This window comes from Camelus ferus, chromosome 10 (genome assembly GCF_009834535.1).
Source record: "Camelus ferus isolate YT-003-E chromosome 10, BCGSAC_Cfer_1.0, whole genome shotgun sequence".
Classification (NCBI taxonomy): Eukaryota; Metazoa; Chordata; class Mammalia; order Artiodactyla; family Camelidae; genus Camelus; species Camelus ferus.
This window is the reverse complement of record NC_045705.1, coordinates 59,888,543-59,908,925: the sequence shown is the minus strand read 5'-3', so window position 1 is coordinate 59,908,925 and position 20,383 is coordinate 59,888,543. Positions and strand designations below refer to the sequence as shown.

The 20,383-nt window shown below is 53.5% G+C and overlaps 1 protein-coding gene across 6 annotated transcripts in view; it reads left to right on the top strand.

Annotated features, from left to right (window-relative positions):
• The window catches only part of GDPD5 (glycerophosphodiester phosphodiesterase domain containing 5), an 82,924-nt gene that overhangs the window by 44,482 nt on the left and 18,059 nt on the right, over positions 1–20,383 (top strand). For 4 of the 6 annotated variants that reach the window (XM_032489406.1, XM_032489404.1, XM_032489405.1 and 1 more), the window contains 4 exons: positions 11,973–12,076; positions 15,209–15,302; positions 15,465–15,590; positions 15,960–16,019. In XM_032489406.1, coding sequence (XP_032345297.1) covers positions 11,973–12,076; positions 15,209–15,302; positions 15,465–15,590; positions 15,960–16,019 — 384 coding nt within the window. Of the gene's footprint in view, positions 1–11,972; positions 12,077–13,322; positions 14,051–15,208; positions 15,303–15,464; positions 15,591–15,959; positions 16,020–20,383 lie in introns of those variants that run through there. The other 2 variants (XM_032489408.1, XM_032489407.1) reach the window with 2 other exon arrangements.

Here is a 20,383-nt window from a genome sequence, read left to right as displayed (position 1 = left end):
CAGATCAGGAGTCAGGCAGCCTCAAGTTCAAGTTGTACTGACTTGACTTTGAGCCTTCTCACCTAGTGTTAAACAACACCCACCACTCTCAAGGAGCTGCTGGGTGGATGGCGTGCGGCACAACATGAAGTGACCGGCACAGTGCTGGCTGTGGCTAGCCTTAGACAAGTCATTCCTGACTGCCACGCCTCGGCCTCTTCACATCTGAGGTAGAAGCGAGGTTGGGTTAAGACTTCAGAATTCCTTAGTCCCTCTGCTTTACTCTGAGCTCCATTCTCCCCTGAGACGGTGGAAGGGAGGCAGCAGGGCCTCCGTGTGTCAGGAATGCCGGAGCTCGCAGGCAGCTGGCACCCGGGTGTCTGTGTGCCGGGTGCTGAGGTGAGCTAGTTGTCATTGCCACCACTTCACATGGGTAACAGAAGCCAGGGACGTCTGTAACCAGGCCGAGGTCACACAGCCGGTGAGGGGCAGAGCTGAGATCTGGCACTGTGTGGTGTGGGCCCAAAGCTCTTGGGGAAGTTGGGAAGGGGGAAGGGGAGAAGCTGAGCCTGAGGAAGGGAGGAGAAGGCTGGCTGAGATCCCAGCAGACAGCCCTTGGCTGTCGAAGTAGACACTGGAGGAAGGTGGATCTCCCAGGCACCTCACACCTCATGGTGGGCCCAGGGCCAGCCAGTCATAGGCTGTGGAGTCAGGAAGTGACAGGTCTTGGCTGTGGCCAGCGCCAGGCCCAGGGTGGAGGAAGTGGTAGGCTGAGGCCGGTTTTGCGCTGGTGCAGGCTCTGCAAATGCCAAGGCCCAGGGTGCCAGGTACGGGGTGATGGCAGGAGGCTGTGAGCCACAAGGCAGCTTGGCTGGGAGAGGGGAGAGGGTTTGCAGCACCTCCGAGTGGTGGGGCCTCTGCAGAAAGGGCTGAGCTTACCTCAGGCAACCCCAGCCTCCCAGCTGAGGAGTTGTCTCCTCCCCCTTCCTCCCGCTTCCTTCCTACTTCCTGGGTTCCAGCCTCAGCCTGCCCCCCTTCTCTCCCCATCTCTCTCCTCTCTTTTCTTTCCCCAGTCCCTCCCCAGACAGCTGGGCCAGGACAGGGATGGGGGGCTGGGCTTCTGGCCTGACACAGTGAAGGGAACAGCAGTCTGGGGTCTCAAAGTCAGGGTCAGTGCAGAGAAGCTCCGTGAATTTTGCTGAACAAATAGAGGCCCAGAGTGAGCTCTGGGAGCACAGGCTGGGAAGTGAAAGGAGAGCCCCTCGGGCTTGGCAGGTGGAGAGGCGTCATCCCCATATTCCCCTCCTCCTTGTGAACCGCCCCCTCTTAGGCATTGCCTTTCCTCAGGACCTCTTTGGAGAGTCTCTTGTTGAGCACCTCTGGAGCACCCATTGTTTACAGGGAGCCTAACATTGCCAAGTTTATTGTTTTAATACCCCTGTGGGGCATGCTGTTTATGGATGGAGAAATCAAGGCTCCAAGCCATGTCATACCTGGAGTTCTTGAGAGATTTGCAGCAAGAGCCTTAGGAAGATAGAGGCTGGAGGGAAGGCAGGTGCATTTTGAGTCTGGGTGTGTTTCAAGGAGAAGAAAGGAAGGGCAGGGAGGAGGACTTGGGAAGTTACCTGATGCAAAGAGAGAGCAATGGGCCAGGAGCATTTGGGACAAGATAGGGAGTGAGTGGCTTGAGTGCCAGACTAGGCACCCTCAGTGCTTCCCTGGTGAAGATCTGGCCCTGTGGTCCTGGAGTGGCTCCTGGGGAGGGCAGAGGCAGGGCAGGGAGTTTGGGAAGGAGCCCCCTCCTCTCCCCAGACTGGCCTCCTTCCTTCCTGTCCCCTCCCCCCAGGACACACACTTGACAAATAAGGAAACAGGAAACTGAGGACTGGGAAGAGGTGAAATGACCTCTTCTCCTGTCCCCCAGCACGAAGGGAGTGGAGGAGCCTGGCAGCAGGAGGCCGGCTCTCTTGACAGCTAAGAAGGGGAAGCAAAAGCTTTTTATAACTAGGGATAATTAATTGGTTGTTGTCTGTGACTCATTACTCTACTACTGCCAATTAAGGATGGGGCAGGACAGAAGACAGTTCTCAGGCCATCCCCACAGGGTTCCCTGAAGACTGTGCATCTGTGGGAGGCAGCACAGTGTCAAAACCAGCTTCGCTGCAGCAAGGGGGATACAGGTCAGATGCCTAGAGGAACTTCCAGCCCGAGACACTGCAGGAGACAGACCGTGATAGTCAAGTCTCTTGTACTTCTGTAGTATGTTTGCCTTTCAAAGGGTATTTTAAGCTTGTTGTGATCCCCTTCTTCTTACGGATGGGGCTCCAGGAAGAGGAAGTGATCTATTCAAGCTAAGGTGCAGAAGGCACAGCATGCATTGCCCCTGACTGCACCCCCAGTCCTATGCCCTGTCCCCTGACCCACAACAACAGTCTTGTCTGGGCAGTACTGGTCATTTATTCAGTCAACAAACCTGTCCTGATACCTGCCCTGGGTCTGGGGGTCTCAGGTATATCAAACCTGGTTTCTCCTTCCCTTGAAGGGCTCCCAGGAGGGTGCAGAGCAGACAGGAACTGACATCCAGACCACCCAGGTTGATCACTGCCAAGGCCCAGGGACACCCCAGGCAGGAAAGCTTGTCAGAGAGTTAGCTGGTCATGTCATGCCAAGTGGGAAAGTATTCAAGGCAGGGGAGCTGCGTGTTACAAGTGTCCTGCGTTTGGAAACTGAAAGCAATTCAGCCTTGGGGGGCCAGGGTGAGGAGAGGGGGAGAGTGCGGCCCAGGGGGCTCAGCCAGAGGCTGTGCTAGGGAGCCTGCTGTCCATCCTGGGCGGTGGGAGCACAGGCGGACTTGGGCTGTGTGGGGACCCCTCTGGCTCAATCATGGAGAATGAGCTGAGGGGCCTTGAGTGGAGGTGGGGAGGGCGGGGAGCCAGATGAGAAAGGCTGAGGTCTCAACAAGGGGAAGGGGTCTGCATAGATATAACAAAGGGAGGGAGTCTAGGTGCAGAAGCATCTAGAAGGTGCAGTCGAATCTTGATGATGCTCCTGTCATCCTATGATTCCCACCTGACTGAGGCCGTTCCTGGAGGTGGGAAACCTTGCTCTGCCCAGAGTGGGCCCGGTCTCAGCAGAGGCCAGGAATAGCGTGGTAGAGCTGGGGGGAACACAGAAAAGATTATCTCCCCCAGCTGCCTACCTCTTTCAATGGGAGCCCCTCCCACCATGGCAGGAAGACACCTGCAGTGAGGAAATCCATCAACATGCCTTCACCCTTTGCTACACACACACACACACACACACACCCCCAACCACCCAAACCCACACACATCCACACACAACCCCACCCCCACCCCCCACCCCCGCTGTGGATGGACTTTTAGGTTGCTTCCATGGCTTGGCTGTTGTAAATAGTGCTTCTATGAACATTGGGGTACGTGTGTCTTTTTGAATTAGAGTTTTCCCTGGTTACATGTCCAGGAGTGGAACTGCTGGACCGTATGGTAAGTCTATGTTTAGCTTTTAAAGGAATCTCCATACTGTTTTCCGTAGTGGCCGCACCAAATTACATTCCTACCAACAGTGTAGGAGGGTTCCCTTTTCTCCACACACTCTCCAGCGTTTATTGTTTGTGGACTTTTTAATGATGGCCATTCTGACCAGTGTGAGGTAATACCTCACTATAGTTTTGACTTGCATTTCTCTAATTAGCGATGTTGAGCATCTATCTTTTCATGTACCTATTGGCCATCCATTTGTCTTCTTTAGAGAAATCTCTAGGTGTTCTGCCTGTTTTTTGATTGGGTTTTTGGTTATAGAGTTGCTTACTGCATTCCAGTGCCCCTGGCTATAGCTGGAGGGAGGGGTGCTGACTCAGCCAAGGGACCTCCCAGGCCACCCTTGGAGCTGGGTTCAGGCTCTGCCAATGGGCAGGAAGAGGGGGTGAGTTTCCTAACTGGCTCCCCACCTTCCTTTCCTACCAACACCATGTGGACCTGTAACAGGGGCAAGGAAGAATGGATCTCACTGGGGAATCAAGGTGGACTCCCTGGAGGAAGCAGCCTTTGGGATGGGCTCCAGGGTGTGATTGGAGTCCGCCAGAATCACCTGGGCATTTCTGGCTGAGGGAACTATGACCTGAACTGTACCCTGCCTCCTCCAGTGACTTAGTGTGTGACTTTAGGCAAGGCCAGACCCTCTCTGGGCCTCAGCTTGCTTGTGGGTCAAGTGGAGGTACAAACCCACACCCCATGTGTCCAGTTAGATAACAGATACCATCGTGTCTTATGTCCCAAACAAGACAGACCCTTGTTCCAACCTGGGGAAAATGTGTCCTCCATACAGACGTTCAAAGGGATGGCTGTTCCCTTCTCTGGTGCTTTGGGGAAAAGGGACCCAGCAGGTCAGAGAGGGGCCCTCTGAGCTTCAGTTTCCCCCTTCTAAATGGAGATGATAAGACCCATTTAATCCTGGAAACCTGGCAGGGTTGCTATGAGGATAAGAAAATGGGAGACGATATTACTGCATCCATGAGAGAGAGAAAAGGCTGGCAGAGGCCTGGCTGTTGCAGTGCAGGGAGCTGAGGATTAATTACTGCAATAAGGCCAAGCCGCCTCTGGCCTTCGGGAACCCCCGGACTCCACCTAGCTTCTCTCTGAATGGCACAGAGGGTGCCTGGTATAGTCACGCCACACTCCGGGGAAACGGATACGCTCTTGTTCATGACTCCGTGACAACCTTAAGTTTCTGCTTAGGAAGCGTGGATGGGGCAGGAGATGATGGGCATCAGCAGGAGGCTGTGGACAGTCACCACCCTGTGGCCTTGGCACAGCCCTCTGTGGGGCGCTGGGATAATCCTTTCTAAGGGCCCCCAGCTCTTCTGCTCATGTCTCCCCACGGGCTGATGCAACCACAGGATGGGTGGGGAGAGACGGCCCGCTCCAGGCTGAGCCCGGTTTCATTTTCCTGTCTAATGAGCCACTCTGAGTGCACCCCAGCAGATGCAAGGGCAGACAGAGGCCTAATTGCCCAGCTCTGTGTAGCCCAGAAAAATAAATCCAGCCTCTTAGGCTGTCAGGAGCTGGCTGGGGGTGGGGATTTTAATCCTGTTCCCTTTACGGCCCTAATGCTGCAATACATCTCAAACCTCCCTAGGCTGCACCCTCCCCCAAATCTCCTGGGTCAGGGCCAGAGTAATCCTGGCCAGGGCTGCCCATCTCTCTCCTGCAAGCGCCCCACACCCTTCCCAGCTGACATTCATCAGCACCCCCATTTGGAAGTTGGCGAGGGTTAATTAGACTGATGACTGGACGAGCTGGCATGCCCAAGGTCCAGCCTGCAGGTGGGCAGACTGGGTGGGTCGGCACCCCTCAATGGCCCTCCAGTTGCTGCAAGACTGTGTGGTGCTGAGGGCGCAGTTGGACTCTGAGGCCTCAAAGCAGAGCTGGGACCACAGGAGTGGCACAGGGAGCAGAGCTCAGACATGGGGAGGGAGCAGTGCCAGGCAGAGCCAGTACACGGGGAAAGGGCTGCCTTGGGACAAGCTAGAAAACCTGGAAGCAATCCACACACATCTGAGAACGTACTGCATAGCAAATGATCGTGGAAATTATTGCAAATATCACAAACCGTACAGGGACAGCTGAAGTATCCGTTTGGTGAAAGTAAAATTAGATCCCTGCCTCTTACCTCAAACCAAAAGAAATTCCAGATGGATTAAAATGTATTTTTTTTTTCCATAAGATCCCTTTTTTTCTATTTAGGGAGTACACATTTGTTGAGGAAATTCAAACAACTCAGGAAGATGTAAAGGAAAGGAAATTCTAATCTCAATGCTTTAGAGGAAAGGCTTTCAAACCTCTCTCCATACACATATACACACATAGGGAGCTATAGATAGATGGGTGGATTACAGATTTAAATGTAAACAGTGAGAAATTACCAATGTAAAATATGAATTAAATATATAATCTTGGGCCACCTTCCTTAAACATGATACCAAAGGCAAAAACCTGTAAAGGAAAAGAAGAGTGTAGATTTGACTGCATAAAAATTTAAATTTTTATATGAAAAGCATGAGAAACAAAATCAACTGATAAAATAGGAAAAAATAGACATCTATGTGAAAGTTAATTCTCTTACATAGAGAAAGCTTTTATAAGCCCATATGAAAAGAAGCCAGTTGCCCCAAACGCTGCCAGGCTCTGCACCTCTGCATCATCCACGTCCTCACTCTGCCCTTACCTCATCCCAGCAAGCCCATTCCTTTCAGCTTTTTTGCAGGCATTGCCTCCTCCAGGAAGCCTTCCAGACCATCCCTCCTCCCATAACTAGCAGTGTGATCCTAAGCAGCCCTTGCGAGCCCCAGTCACCGCAGTCATTTCTAGGAGTGGAGTTGCGTGCTAGCTGGTCTGTGTAGGTTGCTCGGAGTAGTCTCCAGGCCTCATCTAGCGCCCGGTGTCCGGGGCTTAGCACCTGTGTATACAATGACTGGAAGAGACTGGTGGTGAGGATGTGGAGGGGAGATGCTGGAATTTAGTTGGAGTGGGGTGTGAGGTAGGGGTCTCATTTTCTTTTTTATCGAATGGATGTCCAGATGTCCCAACGCCATCTGTTGAATTCTCCATCCTTTCTGTACTAATTTACCTGGTGTTAATCTTGTGTGCATTCTTCGAGGACATTCCCTGTTTTGGGGTCTCAGTTTCTCCATTTCCTAATTGGACCTTTAGAGGATGAGGCAAGATGATCTCGGAAATTTTTTCTAACTCTAATTCCAGGCTTCCTGCCCTGGCACTCTCTGTGACTTGCTGTGTGACCTTGGGCAAGGCCTGGCCCCTCTGAGCCAATTTCCTCCTTGGTCAGACAAGGATAATTACATGTCCTGCTTTTGTTGCTTTGGACAGTTGAGGAAGCTGGAGGCACTCAGACCTGGGTGTGAATTCTGGTTCCATCATTACATTTGCCCTTTGTGACCTTGAGCAAGTCACTTACCCTCTCTGAGCCCTGTTTTCCTCCAACTATTCCACCTGATTTGCAGAGCTGTGGAGAGGATGAGATGAGATGGAGTAAGCAGAGGGCTCTTAGGAGTGCCCCAGCCCTGACTCTGAGGTGCTCATGGAGGCTCTGTCTGTAGCCCGGGAAGCGGGGCTGTGAGCCGGGGTGGGGCAGCTGCTGTGCTGGGGTCTTCTTCCTTCATCTTCCTTCATGCTGGCTCCTAGGACTGCAGCCTGCAGAACTGAGCCTGACCTCTGCATCCCCTGACCATGGTACCGACCCTGGACTGGGAGTGGGTGATCTGCTTAGCTGTCCTCAACAGCCATAGAAATTTGGTGTAGAGCAGGGGGTGGGGAAGACTTGATCACTGTCTTCACATAATTAAAGGGCTGTCAGACACGGAATGATAATTATAGGCATGATCATGGATTTGGCGACTTACAGCTTACACCTGTAATCGCATTCGTGCCTGGCAGCCCTCCCGTGAGGTGGAGGTGATGTCATCCCCACAAACAGAGGAGGAAGCTGAGGCTTGAGATCCTGAGTGATTGGCCCACAGCCACACAGCCAGTGGGAGAATGGCAGGGAATTAAAATCCACCTCTTGATTATATTCCTCCACGTCCTGGTCGTTGGACCCCAGTATTCTTGCCCTCCTGCTGCACTTGTTTTGTGTAGTATCAGAGAAGCAGCTGCAGGTCAGCAGCTGAGGAGGCAGATTTCAGCTGCACCTCAGGGAGGGATGGAGACAAGGAAAACAACTCCTGCCACCCTGCTGTCACCAGACACTGCTGTCCAACGCTGCTGTCCCCATTTTACAGAGCAGTAAGCTGATGTTCAGGAAGGATGAAACGATGCCTTCTCTGAGGTCACCCATTTAGTAGGAGGCCTGTCTGGGATTCACAACCAGTGTTACTGGACTCCCAGATGCAGCCAGCCCCTCTCCGGCCGCTGTCTCAGAAGGAAGACCTTTCAGTCCAGTGGAGGAGTGGGCAGCATCCAGAGGGAGAATGCCCATCCCTGGAGCTGCTGGAGCAGAAGCAGGACGAACTGCTGCCCTGGAGGCCACAGAGGCACTCTCTGCCCCAAGGGGGACAGATAGGGAACAGGAGTCCAACAAGACAGCTCTGGCTCCAACAGTGAATCTGAAGTCTGCGGTGGTGCCAAGGCCAGGGAGGCGGCTCCTGCTCAGATGTTGTCCCAATGCAGATTTCAGGCTCCAGGTTCTATTTTGGGGACCCAGGGTTGGAGTGCTCCAGAGCCTTTGGGGGCCCTGGCTATGCGAGCAGTGTCTGTGCCCTGGCCCAGGGACGGGGTCTGGGGCGGGCAGGCGCCCGTAGTGGGCAGCATACGGCAGCAGCAGGGCCCACGCCTGCCTCTTGTGCGGAGGGCTGGGGTTTGCGGCTGCAGGGCTCTGTGACCCTAGGAGCCCCAGCTGCTCAGAAGCTCTCTTTCTGCATGCATGTTCTTTGAATGCAGAAGGCTCTGGTCTGGGTGGGACAGAGATAAGAGGGGTGAGGAGAAGGAAGGACAATCAGGAGACAGTGAGCAGGAGAAATCAGCACACTGGTGCCCAGCAGGGGATGGAGGGTCTCATCTTCCTGGAGGGTGGGGGCAAGAATAGGAGGAGATGGGAAGGAGCTGGGGCCTCTGGGATTCTCTGTCACAGCCACTACTGGAGCAGGGATGGAGCAGCCTAATCCATCCATGGCCAGGGGCCATCCCCTTCCCCAGCTGCTCTCAGCCACTCCTTTGTCCCTGCTGCAACTTGTCAGCCCAAGAACCGCCTGACCTTCTTCCCGCTCCCAGTGACTGTTAGGCTCTGATAGAAAGGGTCTGGGGTGTCACAATGGGAGCTCCTTCCCTCGGGCTCCAAGCTCAGCCTGAGGATAAGTCTGGGGTTGGATGACATCCTTGTCCACTGGTGGCCTGAGGTCTCCCCACATCTCCCCCCATCACATGCACACTTTCTGTTCCTCCCACCATGTCTCAGTACCACCTCCGAGGATATGGGCCCAGCCATCCCTGCCCTGAAGGAGTCCACAGCCCTGAGAGCTGTCCCTCATTATGCACCTACAGTGTGCCATATGACAGGCATCACCTCTTTTAACATCAGACCTCCGAGGTAGGGGTTATTATTCCCATTTTACAGGTGAGGAATCTGAGGCTCAGAGGGGTGAAGTAACTCACCCAGGTGACCTGGGTCTGTCTACGTCTCGAGCCTAGGCTCTTTCTGCCTCCACACTTCACAATGTGCCTGAGGGTTGTTGGTGGGTACCAAGAGGCTGTGCAGAAGCAGTCAGGGAAGGGAGGGCTTAGAGGCTAGAGGGATGGGAGGGCTTCCTGAAGGAGAAGGAGGCTTGGCCTGAGGAGTGAGTCCCAGAGAGAGAAAAGAGGAATGCCAGAGCGCTGAGCTGGGCCTGGGATCACCACGCTTGGGTCCCAGAGGGCAAGGGCGGGTTTGGGGGAGAGCTGCGCAAGGCTGGCTCCCAGGGGGGCTTGCAGAGGATGGACACCTGCATTCAGCCCCATCCTACTCCTCCCCTACTTGGTCACCTTGTGTATGTAGCTCACCCTCTGCCTCACCTCTGCTCACCCATACTGAGTCTCTGTGCAAACTAGCAAGGGGTGCCCCTTCCCCAGGGCTCTTGACCAGTGACTGTTGGAAAACTGTCATGACAAATCTGCGCATCGATGGTAACCACAGCATGAGTGGCACTTCTTAGTGCTGGGGTCCACAACTTGCTCAGCAGAGTGTGGTGGGCCCTTCTCTGAGACCTGGTGTCTTCATTTACTGTCGGATGGGGATAAACACCCAGGCATCGTGCAGACTGCGGGAGGTGACAGAGGGCCAGTGGCTCCAGCATCCCTGCCCATGGCCTGCATCTCTGGAGCAGGGCCAGGCTGGCCCGTTGATGGGAGGAGCAGGCTCAGGCCTCTTTCCTGTAATGCACCCTGACAAGGACCACTAGTGCCCTTTGGAGCCTCTTTGTCTGTGAGGCTGCTCCCCAGGCCACTTCCTCCCCCAGTTCCTGGCCTTCTCTCCCCTTTCTTTCAGCCTCTGCCGTTCAGTTTTTCCCTCTGATTGTTCTTAGAGTGACCTGCCATCTCCATCCCCATCTACAGGCTCTCTGTGGCCACGGGACTTCCGGCTTTCAGCTGCCAGGATTTTCATCCTTGGGTGGCCCCCAACCCCAGCTCATGCCTGGTTCCGATAATGGGGTTCCAAGTTCTTTATTTCCCAGGGGTGGGGGAAGCCCCTCATTCTTGCCTTGTCCTCCCTGCCCCACTGTCAGGATCAAGCCAAGTGAGGACAGTAGCCCTTAATGCACAGACCCCTGTCTCCTGTGGGCCCTCCTGACACCTGCAGTCTTCCTGGCCACCTGTCAGAATTGCCCCTGGGTCCTGCATCACACATCACCATATGACATCCCCCCAGGTACCTGTGGCAGGTTCTCTACCTGCCACTGTCCCTGCAGCAATTTCCCTGGCCCCACCACCTACTGATCCCCATGCTGCTGGCCTGGGACAAGACCCATCACAGGCCAAGGCTCACCCCTCACCTGGGCCCTTCTCAGAACCTTGTCTTCTGGCCAGCGGCCTTGCCCCGCTGAGGTGGAGAGATCTCTGCAGACAGATGGCCACTCACTGCCGCTGGCTTGGGGTTCACAAAAGACCAAGGGCTCCTCTATGAGTTTTGGTGGTAAGCCCCAGTGAAGTCCCTCCTGGGTGGGCATACTCATGCCAGCGTAAGAGAAAGGGTCTTTTCTCACCTGTGATTTCACTGTCAAATCTTTCTTCAGTTTCCACCCACCCTGGGAATATGAAGACCGCACAGATCCTTAAGGTGCTTAGAGTAGAACAGGGGAGACCAAGGTATAGAAGGACAGTTCTAGAACTGTGGGGTCTGTGCCATGACTAACATGGGTACCGTGGTCATGGGAGCTCTGAGGAGATAGGATTCGCCTGCTGGGATAGGGAGGTCCTCGGGGAGGAGGGGGGTTGCCCCGTGGACCAGAGAAGGGCTGTTTTCTCTAGATGGAGCCATCAAGAGGTTAAACTGGGCTTAGAACTGTAGCTCCAACTGGCTGTCCTGTGCTGGAAGGATCAAAGAAGCCAGGAGAGCTGCAAGGAGCTCGGCAAGGGGCCTGGGCCACGCCCAGGTGAGGGCTGCTGGGCTCCTCCAGCCCCTCTAGGTGGGGGGTGGTCTTGGTTCTCTGCTGCATTGACTTCCCCTCGAGGGCTGTTGTTCTGATGATCTCAGCAATTTCCCAGAGAGCAGGATGTTCCAAGCCTGTTGTACTTCTGAGATAAGCGGACGGATGAAAGCAGGGATAAACCCAACGGCTCAGCCGGACATGCCTGCAGACCCCTCGGGAAGCAGCAGTGGTGGGGTCAGCACTCCCATCCCCCTGCCCCCACCCCCATAGGAGACAGAGGCCTGGCGCCCAGCAAGGGTGGCACAACACCGCACTTCTTCAAGTCCAGAGGCTGGGCACTGCTTTTCAATCCTCCTCTAACTGGGTGTGTGATTTGGGAAAGTAGCTTCACCTCTCTGGGCCCCAGTGTATTTATCGGTAGCCCAGGGCAGAGGTGAGGAGGAACACCTGCTTTGCAGACATAGGGGAGGAGGGGAGGAATGTGACCTCTCAGAGTGCGGATCCCCCTCCCAAGGCAAAGGCTTAGGCAGACGTGGCCTTTGCTCCTGGAGACTGGTGCACGTTGGAAGGGCCTCCAGCTGCAACATAAAAGGCCCAGCTCTGGAGTGGAGTCTGACCCTGCTCCAGCTCCCCACTGTTTTGTGACTTCAGGCTTGGTGATGTTGGACAGGTCCCTTCCCTCTCTGAGCCTCAGGTCCTCACCCTTGTAAAGAGGGCAGTAATCCCTGCCTGGCAGTTGGGCTCCAAAGAAGGAAGAGTAGGAACATTCTGGGGGGAGGTGGCTGGAGGGGCCAGCCCTGCCCCACTTGACCCCTTTCTTCCCTTCCCTCTGCCCCTCCAGTGGGAGCGCCTCTGGTTCCTGCTCCTCACCTTCACCTTCGGCCTCACGCTCACATGGCTCTACTTCTGGTGGGAAGTCCACAATGACTATGATGAATTCAACTGGTGAGTGGGGATCTGGGGTATGGGGGTCAGGGGCCTGGGCCCAGGCATCCGGTGACTAACACCGGGATTTGGGTTTGAGCTGCTCTCCCAGGCTGGTCCTCAGGGCTCTGCCTCCACTGGCCACAGGCTCTGTAGCCCTGGGGGCATAGTCCTCTGGAAAGAGGGAAGGCTTAGCAGGAACAGAGACCAGCTGGGGAGAACAGGGAACTCCTTCCTGGTGTTGCTGTCATGGAAAATAGGAATGTAAGATGGGGGCTGCGCTCAGCAGGGGCAGGGGCCTCTGGACCCCTTTGTAGACAAGGACTCCAAGGCCTAGAGAGACCAAGGCCTCAGTAGAGGAAGTAGCTCCAGACCTGAGGCCACCTAACTCCCTGAGCAGGGCCTTGGGCAGGGCTGGCAGGTGCTGTAGTTCTGGGACGGTTCAGGGTCCTCTGTGGGCCCAGCCTCAGGTCCAAGGGCAGGGCTGAGGCTGGGACCTGGGTGCACAAGGGCACCTGTTTGTTCGTCACCCCCTGCCCCCCACAGTGAAAAGCATGGGAGGAGGGGAAGTTCCCTGGGTTCCTTTGGGAACTCCCTCATCAGCAAATGTGGAAACTGAGACCCAAGGTCACACAGCCAGGTTGGGGCAGAGTTGGGGCTTGGCAGCCAGGCCTCCTCACTCCCCATCCAGTGCTGTCTTTTCCTTTTGGTTAGTTCAGCTCAGTGTGACCATGAGCACACTAAGTGTGACTCCTCTCTCGGGCTCAGTTTCCTCAACTGTAAAATGGGACAACTCCAACCTCATCAGGTCTTTTCGAGGATGAGATGAGATGATGGACATGACAGAGCTCCAAGCTCACCTAAACCTGAGGGCTGCTTCCTAGGAGGCTGAATCTCTGGCTGGAAGGTGGCCATGATGTTAGAATTTAGAATTTCTGGACTCTGGGCTTCTGATGGGCTGTGGTTCTAGGATTTTGTGATGATCCTAAGATTTGGTTCACAGAGCCTGGGCATCCGCTCCCCTCTGCATAGCACTGGGCTGGCATTTTTATAAATGAGCCCCATAAAGGAGGGGATGCCATCCAACTGCAGCCTGGCAAGATGAGCCAGAGCCCCAGCTGAGTCCCAGAGGTGGCCTCTGGCCTTTATTAAATGCCGTAAATCAATTATTCATCTTTGCAGGTATCCAAAGCACAGGACTGCTGTCGGCAAATAGGAGCATTCCCTGCTGGCCCTCAACTGCAGACCTTGGACAGTTCTGCTGAACTGCAGTTCTGCTGCCCCGATGATCACAGGGACCACCCTATCATGTACAGATAGGGGAGCTAAGGCCCAGAGAAGGGCAAGATTCACCCATGGCCACACAGCCAGTCAGTGTCAAATGTACACATTGAGGACAATCTGAGACTGAGGCTCAGAGAGGTTAAGTAGCCTTTCCAAAGTTACACAGCAAGATGCAGTCAGATCTGGGTCAGGGACTTGAACCTGCCTGACTGTCTCATGCTGTCCATGGAGCTACCCGGCTCTGCCCAGAGTGTGAGCCCCCTGTCACTGGGCAGCTCAAGCAGAGGACAGGTGCCTGCTCCACTGGGGAGGCTGCAGAGGGAAGGCCTGCCTAGGCTTAGGGATGGCTTGGGGACCTGCAGCTCCCCTTGCCTGTCACCTCCATTTTGTGGAGCCAGTGCTGGGATTCGGGAGAACATGGCCCAGACTTGATGGTCTGGAGAGTCTCTGGGGATAATTTATGTCATAAGAGGAGGTGAGCAAGACCCAGATGGTCAGGGCTGGATGAGGAAACCCAGGGAGGGACCTGGGCTGTTGCTATGCAGGGGGCTCTCCGTCAAAAGGGAGAGACAATGGAGCTGGAACATCTGGCAGGAGCAGTTACCAGGGGAAGGTCCTGCCCCACTTTGAGCCTCTGTTTCCCTAAGTGTGCAGGAAGAAGAGAGCGCTCAGTGATCTTCCAGGCAATAGGCGTTCCCGTGGAATCGGAGGGTGAGGGCCAGGGAAGGGTACGGGGGATAGCAGATACCCCATCATGTCCTCCTGGTGTCCCCTCCCAGCCCAAGCCCAAGAGGGCAGCAGGCCTAAAGCTGCCTGGCGCCGCCTCAGTTTCTCTGATGACCCTGAACAAATTGCTGCCTTCTCTGAGCCTCAGTTTCCCCTGTTATACAGGGAGGATGTGGGTGGTTCAGTCTTTCTGGAGAACCACTAAGCAGGATCTATCAGTAACCTTAAAAAGTTAATTCCCTTTGACCATGTAATTCCGTTTGTAGAAGTCTATTCTATGGAAATAATTAGTAGTACAGAAAGGTATGTGCAAAAAAAATTTTTTTATGTTAATTTATAATAGTGAATAATTGGAAACTATTAATTGTTAGTAGAAAGCTGGCTTCATACAGTACATTCATTCAATAGAAGACCGCGTGATTGTTAAAAAAATCACGTTTCCTCAGGATTTGACTGACATCAGCAAATGCTTGGGTTAGTAAGAAGAGGAGAATTGAGTACTTATCACATGCCTCACCTCACTTCATCCTCAGGAAACCCTGTGAAAGGCACTCTGCTCTCCCCATCCTGTAAAGGAGGAAACCAAGGCTCAGGGAAGTCGGGTATTACATTTTTATCAATCCTAAGATCTCGTCTTGTCACATTTTCACATTGAAATTGAGAAGAATGTCACAATTGATGGCATCTTAGAATCAGGGGAGCCTGTCACCTCTCCACAGACTCCTGCAAGCCAGTCAGAGATAGAGTGGGGATTTGAACCCATGTGCACCTCTCTCCAAAGTCCGCACTCCGACCGCTGCTGTACACAGTGGGGTCCCAGCTTTGCTCTTTACGTAAGTCTCAGCATAGGGGGCCAAACCCACTGGAAGAAGTCAGTGAAATTTTGGTGATGGTTGCTTCTGGGTAGTATAATTAGCGGGAAGCGTTTTCTTTTTTATGCTTCTTGGCATGCCCAGGGGTCCCCTGTGAGCGCCCCCCGCCCCAACACAGGCCTGACTGATGCTCAGGGAAGCAATGACATCATTCCTGAGTGAGCAGGGCCTGGTCACTGAGTCCGGCCATGTGAGAGCTGAGAGCTGCCCGGCCTGAGGGAGCATCCTGGCTCCCTGGTGGAGATCTGATCCCTGCCCCTTCTCCCGGCAGGTACCTCTACAACCGAATGGGCTACTGGAGTGACTGGTCTGTGCCCATCCTCATAACCACAGCCGCTGCCTTCACTTACGTTGCGGGCCTCCTGGTATGTGGGACTCTCTCAGGGGGCAGGTGGCCCTGCTCCCAGGGAGAAAGAGACCTGGCCTGGGCCGGGCTGATGGAGGGGCCCGCCCTGGACTAAGGAAGACAGCTGGCTTTTCTTTGAGCCTCTTGGGCTGCTGCACCTCTGGGGCTTGCTTCCTTCAAGGTGGAAGGTCACCTTGTTTTGCCCCATCCTGGCATGTTTTCCCCCGACCCCATGGGAGCCATCCCACCGTTAAGGCCCACTGCAGACTTCCTCTTCCAGGATCTTCTGCTTTGGTCCCAGACTCAGGTCAGTTTCGTGCTGGACTGGGGGCTTTTTGGGGACAAGGTTCAAGTCTGCTTCAGAATCCTAGGCTTTGGAACGCCCAAAAGATTAACTAGGTAGTCCAAGTGCAGGAGGGCCCAATGACCTCTTGAGGGAAGAATCCTAGAGGAATAGGAGCCTGGAGGCCTGGAATAATCTGGGAGGAGGCCTGGAATAATCTGGGAGGAGGCCAGGCTTGGGCTGGGCTGAGCACTGTCGTCGCCTACAGGGAGGGTTTGCTGACTGCTTGAGACAGGCCCAGAGAGCAGTGGGGAGAAGGGTGTCTGGGGAACTGGCAGAAACACTCGGGTCACATATGGTGCCTGACTCTTGCCCTGCGGGTCCCCTGTTTAGGTCCTGGCACTATGTCACATCGCTGTGGGGCAACAGATGAACCTGCACTGGCTGCACAAGGTAGGGGCTGCTTACACGGAGGCTGGGGGAGGTGGGGGGAGGCCGGAGGCCGCAGCAGCAGAGGAAGAGCCTGGACACGTCTTCTCTCCCCTGGATCATGATTGTAACTGTTCTGGTAGCTAACACTGAGGACCCACTGTGTGTCCAGCACTGTTCTCACGGTCTAGACTTAGTAACTCATTTAACCCTCACACCAGCCCTATGACATGGGTACTGTTATCTCATTTTGCAGTTGGGAAAACTGAGGTACAAAGAGGTAAAGTAACTTGCCTAGACCTCCCACTTGAGAAGGGAAGGCTCCAGGATGCTAGCTCTGTAGCTGTGATTAACCAGCACAGGGCACAGCTCCGGCCCTCTGGCTGGCTCTGCCTACGGTCTCACCCTCTCTTCAGTGAGCTCATTCAAAACTCTGATCCAGTGATATTATTCCCAATTTAAAGCCCTTCCCACCACTTCCAGTACTCCCAGGATGATCCACACCCCCCAACCTGGCATTAAGGCCTTTTATGACTTGGCACCACTGATGTCTCCCCAACTGCTGTCACCAGATCCTCACCCTCAGCTCCTGCCACGAGACATCTCAGGCCCTCCCAGTTGTCTGCCTCTTCTCTGCTTTACCCCTGCGCTCCTGCCCTCCCTCTCACTTTCCGACTCTTCCTTGGCTCTCCACCTACACGAGGCTTCTCAGGCTCCCCCAGCCCCTGCAGCCCCTGCCACAGTCCTGGCATCTTGTTGTCCATTTCCATCTGGCTCCCTGACCCCAACCCTCTCTGATCTGGGAGCTCTATGCAGACCAGAATCGATCATTCATCTCCGTGTCCCCAGTGCCCCACGCAGGGCTGAGCCCAAAGCAGAGAGGCTCCATCCCTTCCAGAGCCTTGGCTCTCACTCATTGTTCATGGCACACATGGTGCTGAATGCGTGGGGCTGATGCCTGCCCTTCCTGAGGCCCCAGTGGGCACAGGGGTGGCACAGAGCTGACCAACAGAGAGCCCCTCTCTCCCAGGAGCACCTGGGCCTTGGAGGGAAGCCAGGGACATCTCTTTTCCCCAAACCTGGCTCAGAGTGGTCATGCCACTTAGGAGGGGCAAGAAATGCCCAGAAATAACCATGACCCCATGAGATGGGTCCAGAGTGACTCTGAGGGGAGGGGCTCACTTCCAGCTAGCAGGATATGGAGCAGGAATCAGAAGAAGGACCTGGTGAGCCTGGTTGGGCTGCATGGAATGGGAGGTGCCTGTGGGCATCTGGGGCGGGGGGTGGGCTCTGAAATCTGGAGATAGGGAGCCAGACCCAGGTGACTGGAGTCCTGGAGGGATGAAGAACAGCAAGCCACCCCTGGTCCCCTCCTACCTTCCTCCTGCTTGTCACTCTTGCCTAAGGTCTCCTCTGGGCTTCTGAAGTCCCCTCTGTGAGGGACTTTCTTCTCCCAGCTGCAAAGCTAACACTTGAAAGAACTGCACCCGCTGGCACCCAGGCAGGGGCTGGCACACCTCTGGGGCACGCCTAGCTCTCAGCAGGCCAGGGCGCACCTCCTTGATCCTAGCGGAGAGGCGTCTGGAGGCGCCAAGCCAGTCAGGCCAGCAGATCAGTGCAGGGGGTCTTCTCCTGGGGGCAGGGGACTCAGATCCCTTCATCTGCACTGGTGCCAGCTCCCAGGGTGCCAGTCCTGCCTTCCTCTCCCCTATGATCCCTCTCAAGAGATCTCAGCACGAGGACAGTCCCCAGGCAGAGCTGGTCCATAGCTGGACCCACTGTGCCAGGAGGGAGTGGGTCTCAGAGTGTTCAAGTAGGGCCTGAAAGTCTACTCATCTATTTCTAAGATTCTATCATTTGATTCTAAAATCCTAAGGATTCCGTATTTGTTTTGTTTTAACCAATTTTTGACCTTTAATACATTGACAGGGTTCAAAATTTAAAAGGTGCCAAAAAAGCTCAAAATGTAAATCTCCCTGTTACCTTTCCAGAGATATTTTAAGCTCCCTTCCCTTCAGGACATTAAGAGCATTCTCATCAGTGTTCATCCCTTACTCCTGTCCCACAACCTAATCCCTAGTTCCCGAGGTATCTAGCCAGTCCCCTGTTGATGGGCCTGATCGACATCCCAGTCACTTTCAGTTCGTTGCCAGGACAATGTGGCAGTGACCTGCGTGGGGGAATTGCTGGGTTAAAAGTGTGTACTTTTCTAATTTGGATAGTTCTTGTCAAATTGCCTCCTTGCCAGGTGCCACCAATTCATGGTCCCTCAGTAATGCATGACTGCGCCTATAAAAATACCCTTGTCCATAAAGTGTCCAGAGATTTCTTGACTTTGCCAGTTCGATAAGGGAAAGGGGTAATAACTCCGTGTAGTTTTAATTTGCATTTCCCTTATGATGAGTTAGATTTGGCATTTTTCACCTGCTTACGTCATTTGCATTTCCTTTTCTATAAACTGTCTCTTCATATCTTTTGCCCTTTTTGCTGCAAGATTTGCTTTTTGCTTATTCATTTGCAGGAGCTCTGTATAGATACAGAAAATGAGGCCTTTGGCTGACGAACTGCAAATAATCCTTCCTAGTTTGTCATTCATCTTTTGACTCTGCTGGTTATATTTTTGCCCTCGGATATTTTTTTATCTTTAACGATTTTTTATTCTTAAAGATTCTGTCATCTCTTTTATGACTCCTGGGTTTTGTGTCAGAAAAGGCTTTTCCACTCCAAGATTATAAAAAATTTCTTTGCAGTATCATTTGATAATTATGTTTCTACTTTTTTAACATTTCAACTTACGGAAGGGCATAGTGTGACCTTACTTTTTGCTTTTTAGATGGCTTCCCAGTGTTCCCACCTCTCTACTGGGTAATCCATCCTTTCCCCTCTAATTTGAGATGCCACTTTTATCATATACTAAATATTTTTATGTGTTTAGACTTGTTTCTAAGCTTTTTATTTACTTTTATCTATCTCTGTGGTCATATACCAGTACCATACTTAATGCTACAGTTTTATGCTATGTTTTCATCACAATCTTTATTTCAAGTCTCTGGTCCCCCCCGAGTCCTGAGTAAGGGAGGCCTGAAGGACAGAGGACCTCAGGGCAGTGCAGGGAGGGAACCATTTGCAGCAGGTTGGGTCCTATGAGCAGATCCAGTGTCCACTTGGGGCCTTGCCCCTCCTCCCCAGTCCTCCCAAAACTCCTATTTCCCGGAAACCCCTTGCTGCTGAGCCTCCAGAAGTCCAGGGACCCAGGGCAGGAAGAAGAGGGTTGAAGGGTGCTGGGGGGGTTTTACAGCAAATAGGAGGTGGTTTCCCTGAGGTACCTCCCTTCCTAACCCCACTACTCTACAATCAGCTCAGAGACCACCATGGTGAGGGGCTCTGAGCACAGCTCCTGCCTCTTCAGGCTGTCTTTTCCCCGTTAATACCCCCAATGAATCCAGACTGCCCTCCAAACAACCGGCCCAGGATCCACAGTTCTTCCTGGTGTCTAGCCTCAATCCCTCCAGCTGCAGCTCAGGAAGGCACACTCATACTGCATGTCAGGCACTGTGCCAAAACTATCATTTATTGGGTTACATGTGAGGCGCTTTCCACACTGTATTTTCTTTACTCCTTGTAATAATCCTGTTCATTTGATATTATGCCCACTTTTAAAAATTAAAATTGAAAATTATCCCACTAACATTTAGTAAGCATTTGCTATTTTGCATCTGCAAAGCCATGATGCTAAAACTCTTCGCTTGCATTTTCTCATTTTTCTTTCCAAACCTCTTTCAGGTAGGTGTTCATTCTCCCCATTTCACAGCTCAGGAAACACACTTGGAGAGGTAAACCACCCCTGCTAACACAGTCATCGAGGGAGGTGATATAAGTGTGTCCCTGAACCCTGGGCCAACCGGCTGCCATTTGGACCAGAGAACCCAGATTCTAACCACCCCCCACAAGAGGCCAACCTGTTGGCAAGGCTGGGTTCCCACTCCTCCCAGGTCCCCACACGGGTACCTCCTGAGTCCTCCACCCCTCCTGCTGTCCTCACAAACCACAGTTCCTCCAGCACAGAAAACCAAAGACTGCTTTCTCAGAGGAGGACAGTGGGCTGCCCTGGGCCTTCTGGGTGGGATTTATCCTTTCCAGTCAGATTTGAGGAATGGTGGTCACGTTGTTGGGAGTCAGTGCTGTTATCATGGCTTAAGGCTGTGTATGGGGAAATCCCACAGATGTTGAACATTGTAATAATGCTGCGCAGCATGATGGGTGCCACTACAGCAACTGCAGAGCACAGAGAGAATAAAAATTTTAATTGCGTTAGGATTCTGGGAAATCAGTTTTATTACAAGTATTTCCACAAGCAGTTAAATAACTGTAATAGAACACTCCCAGAG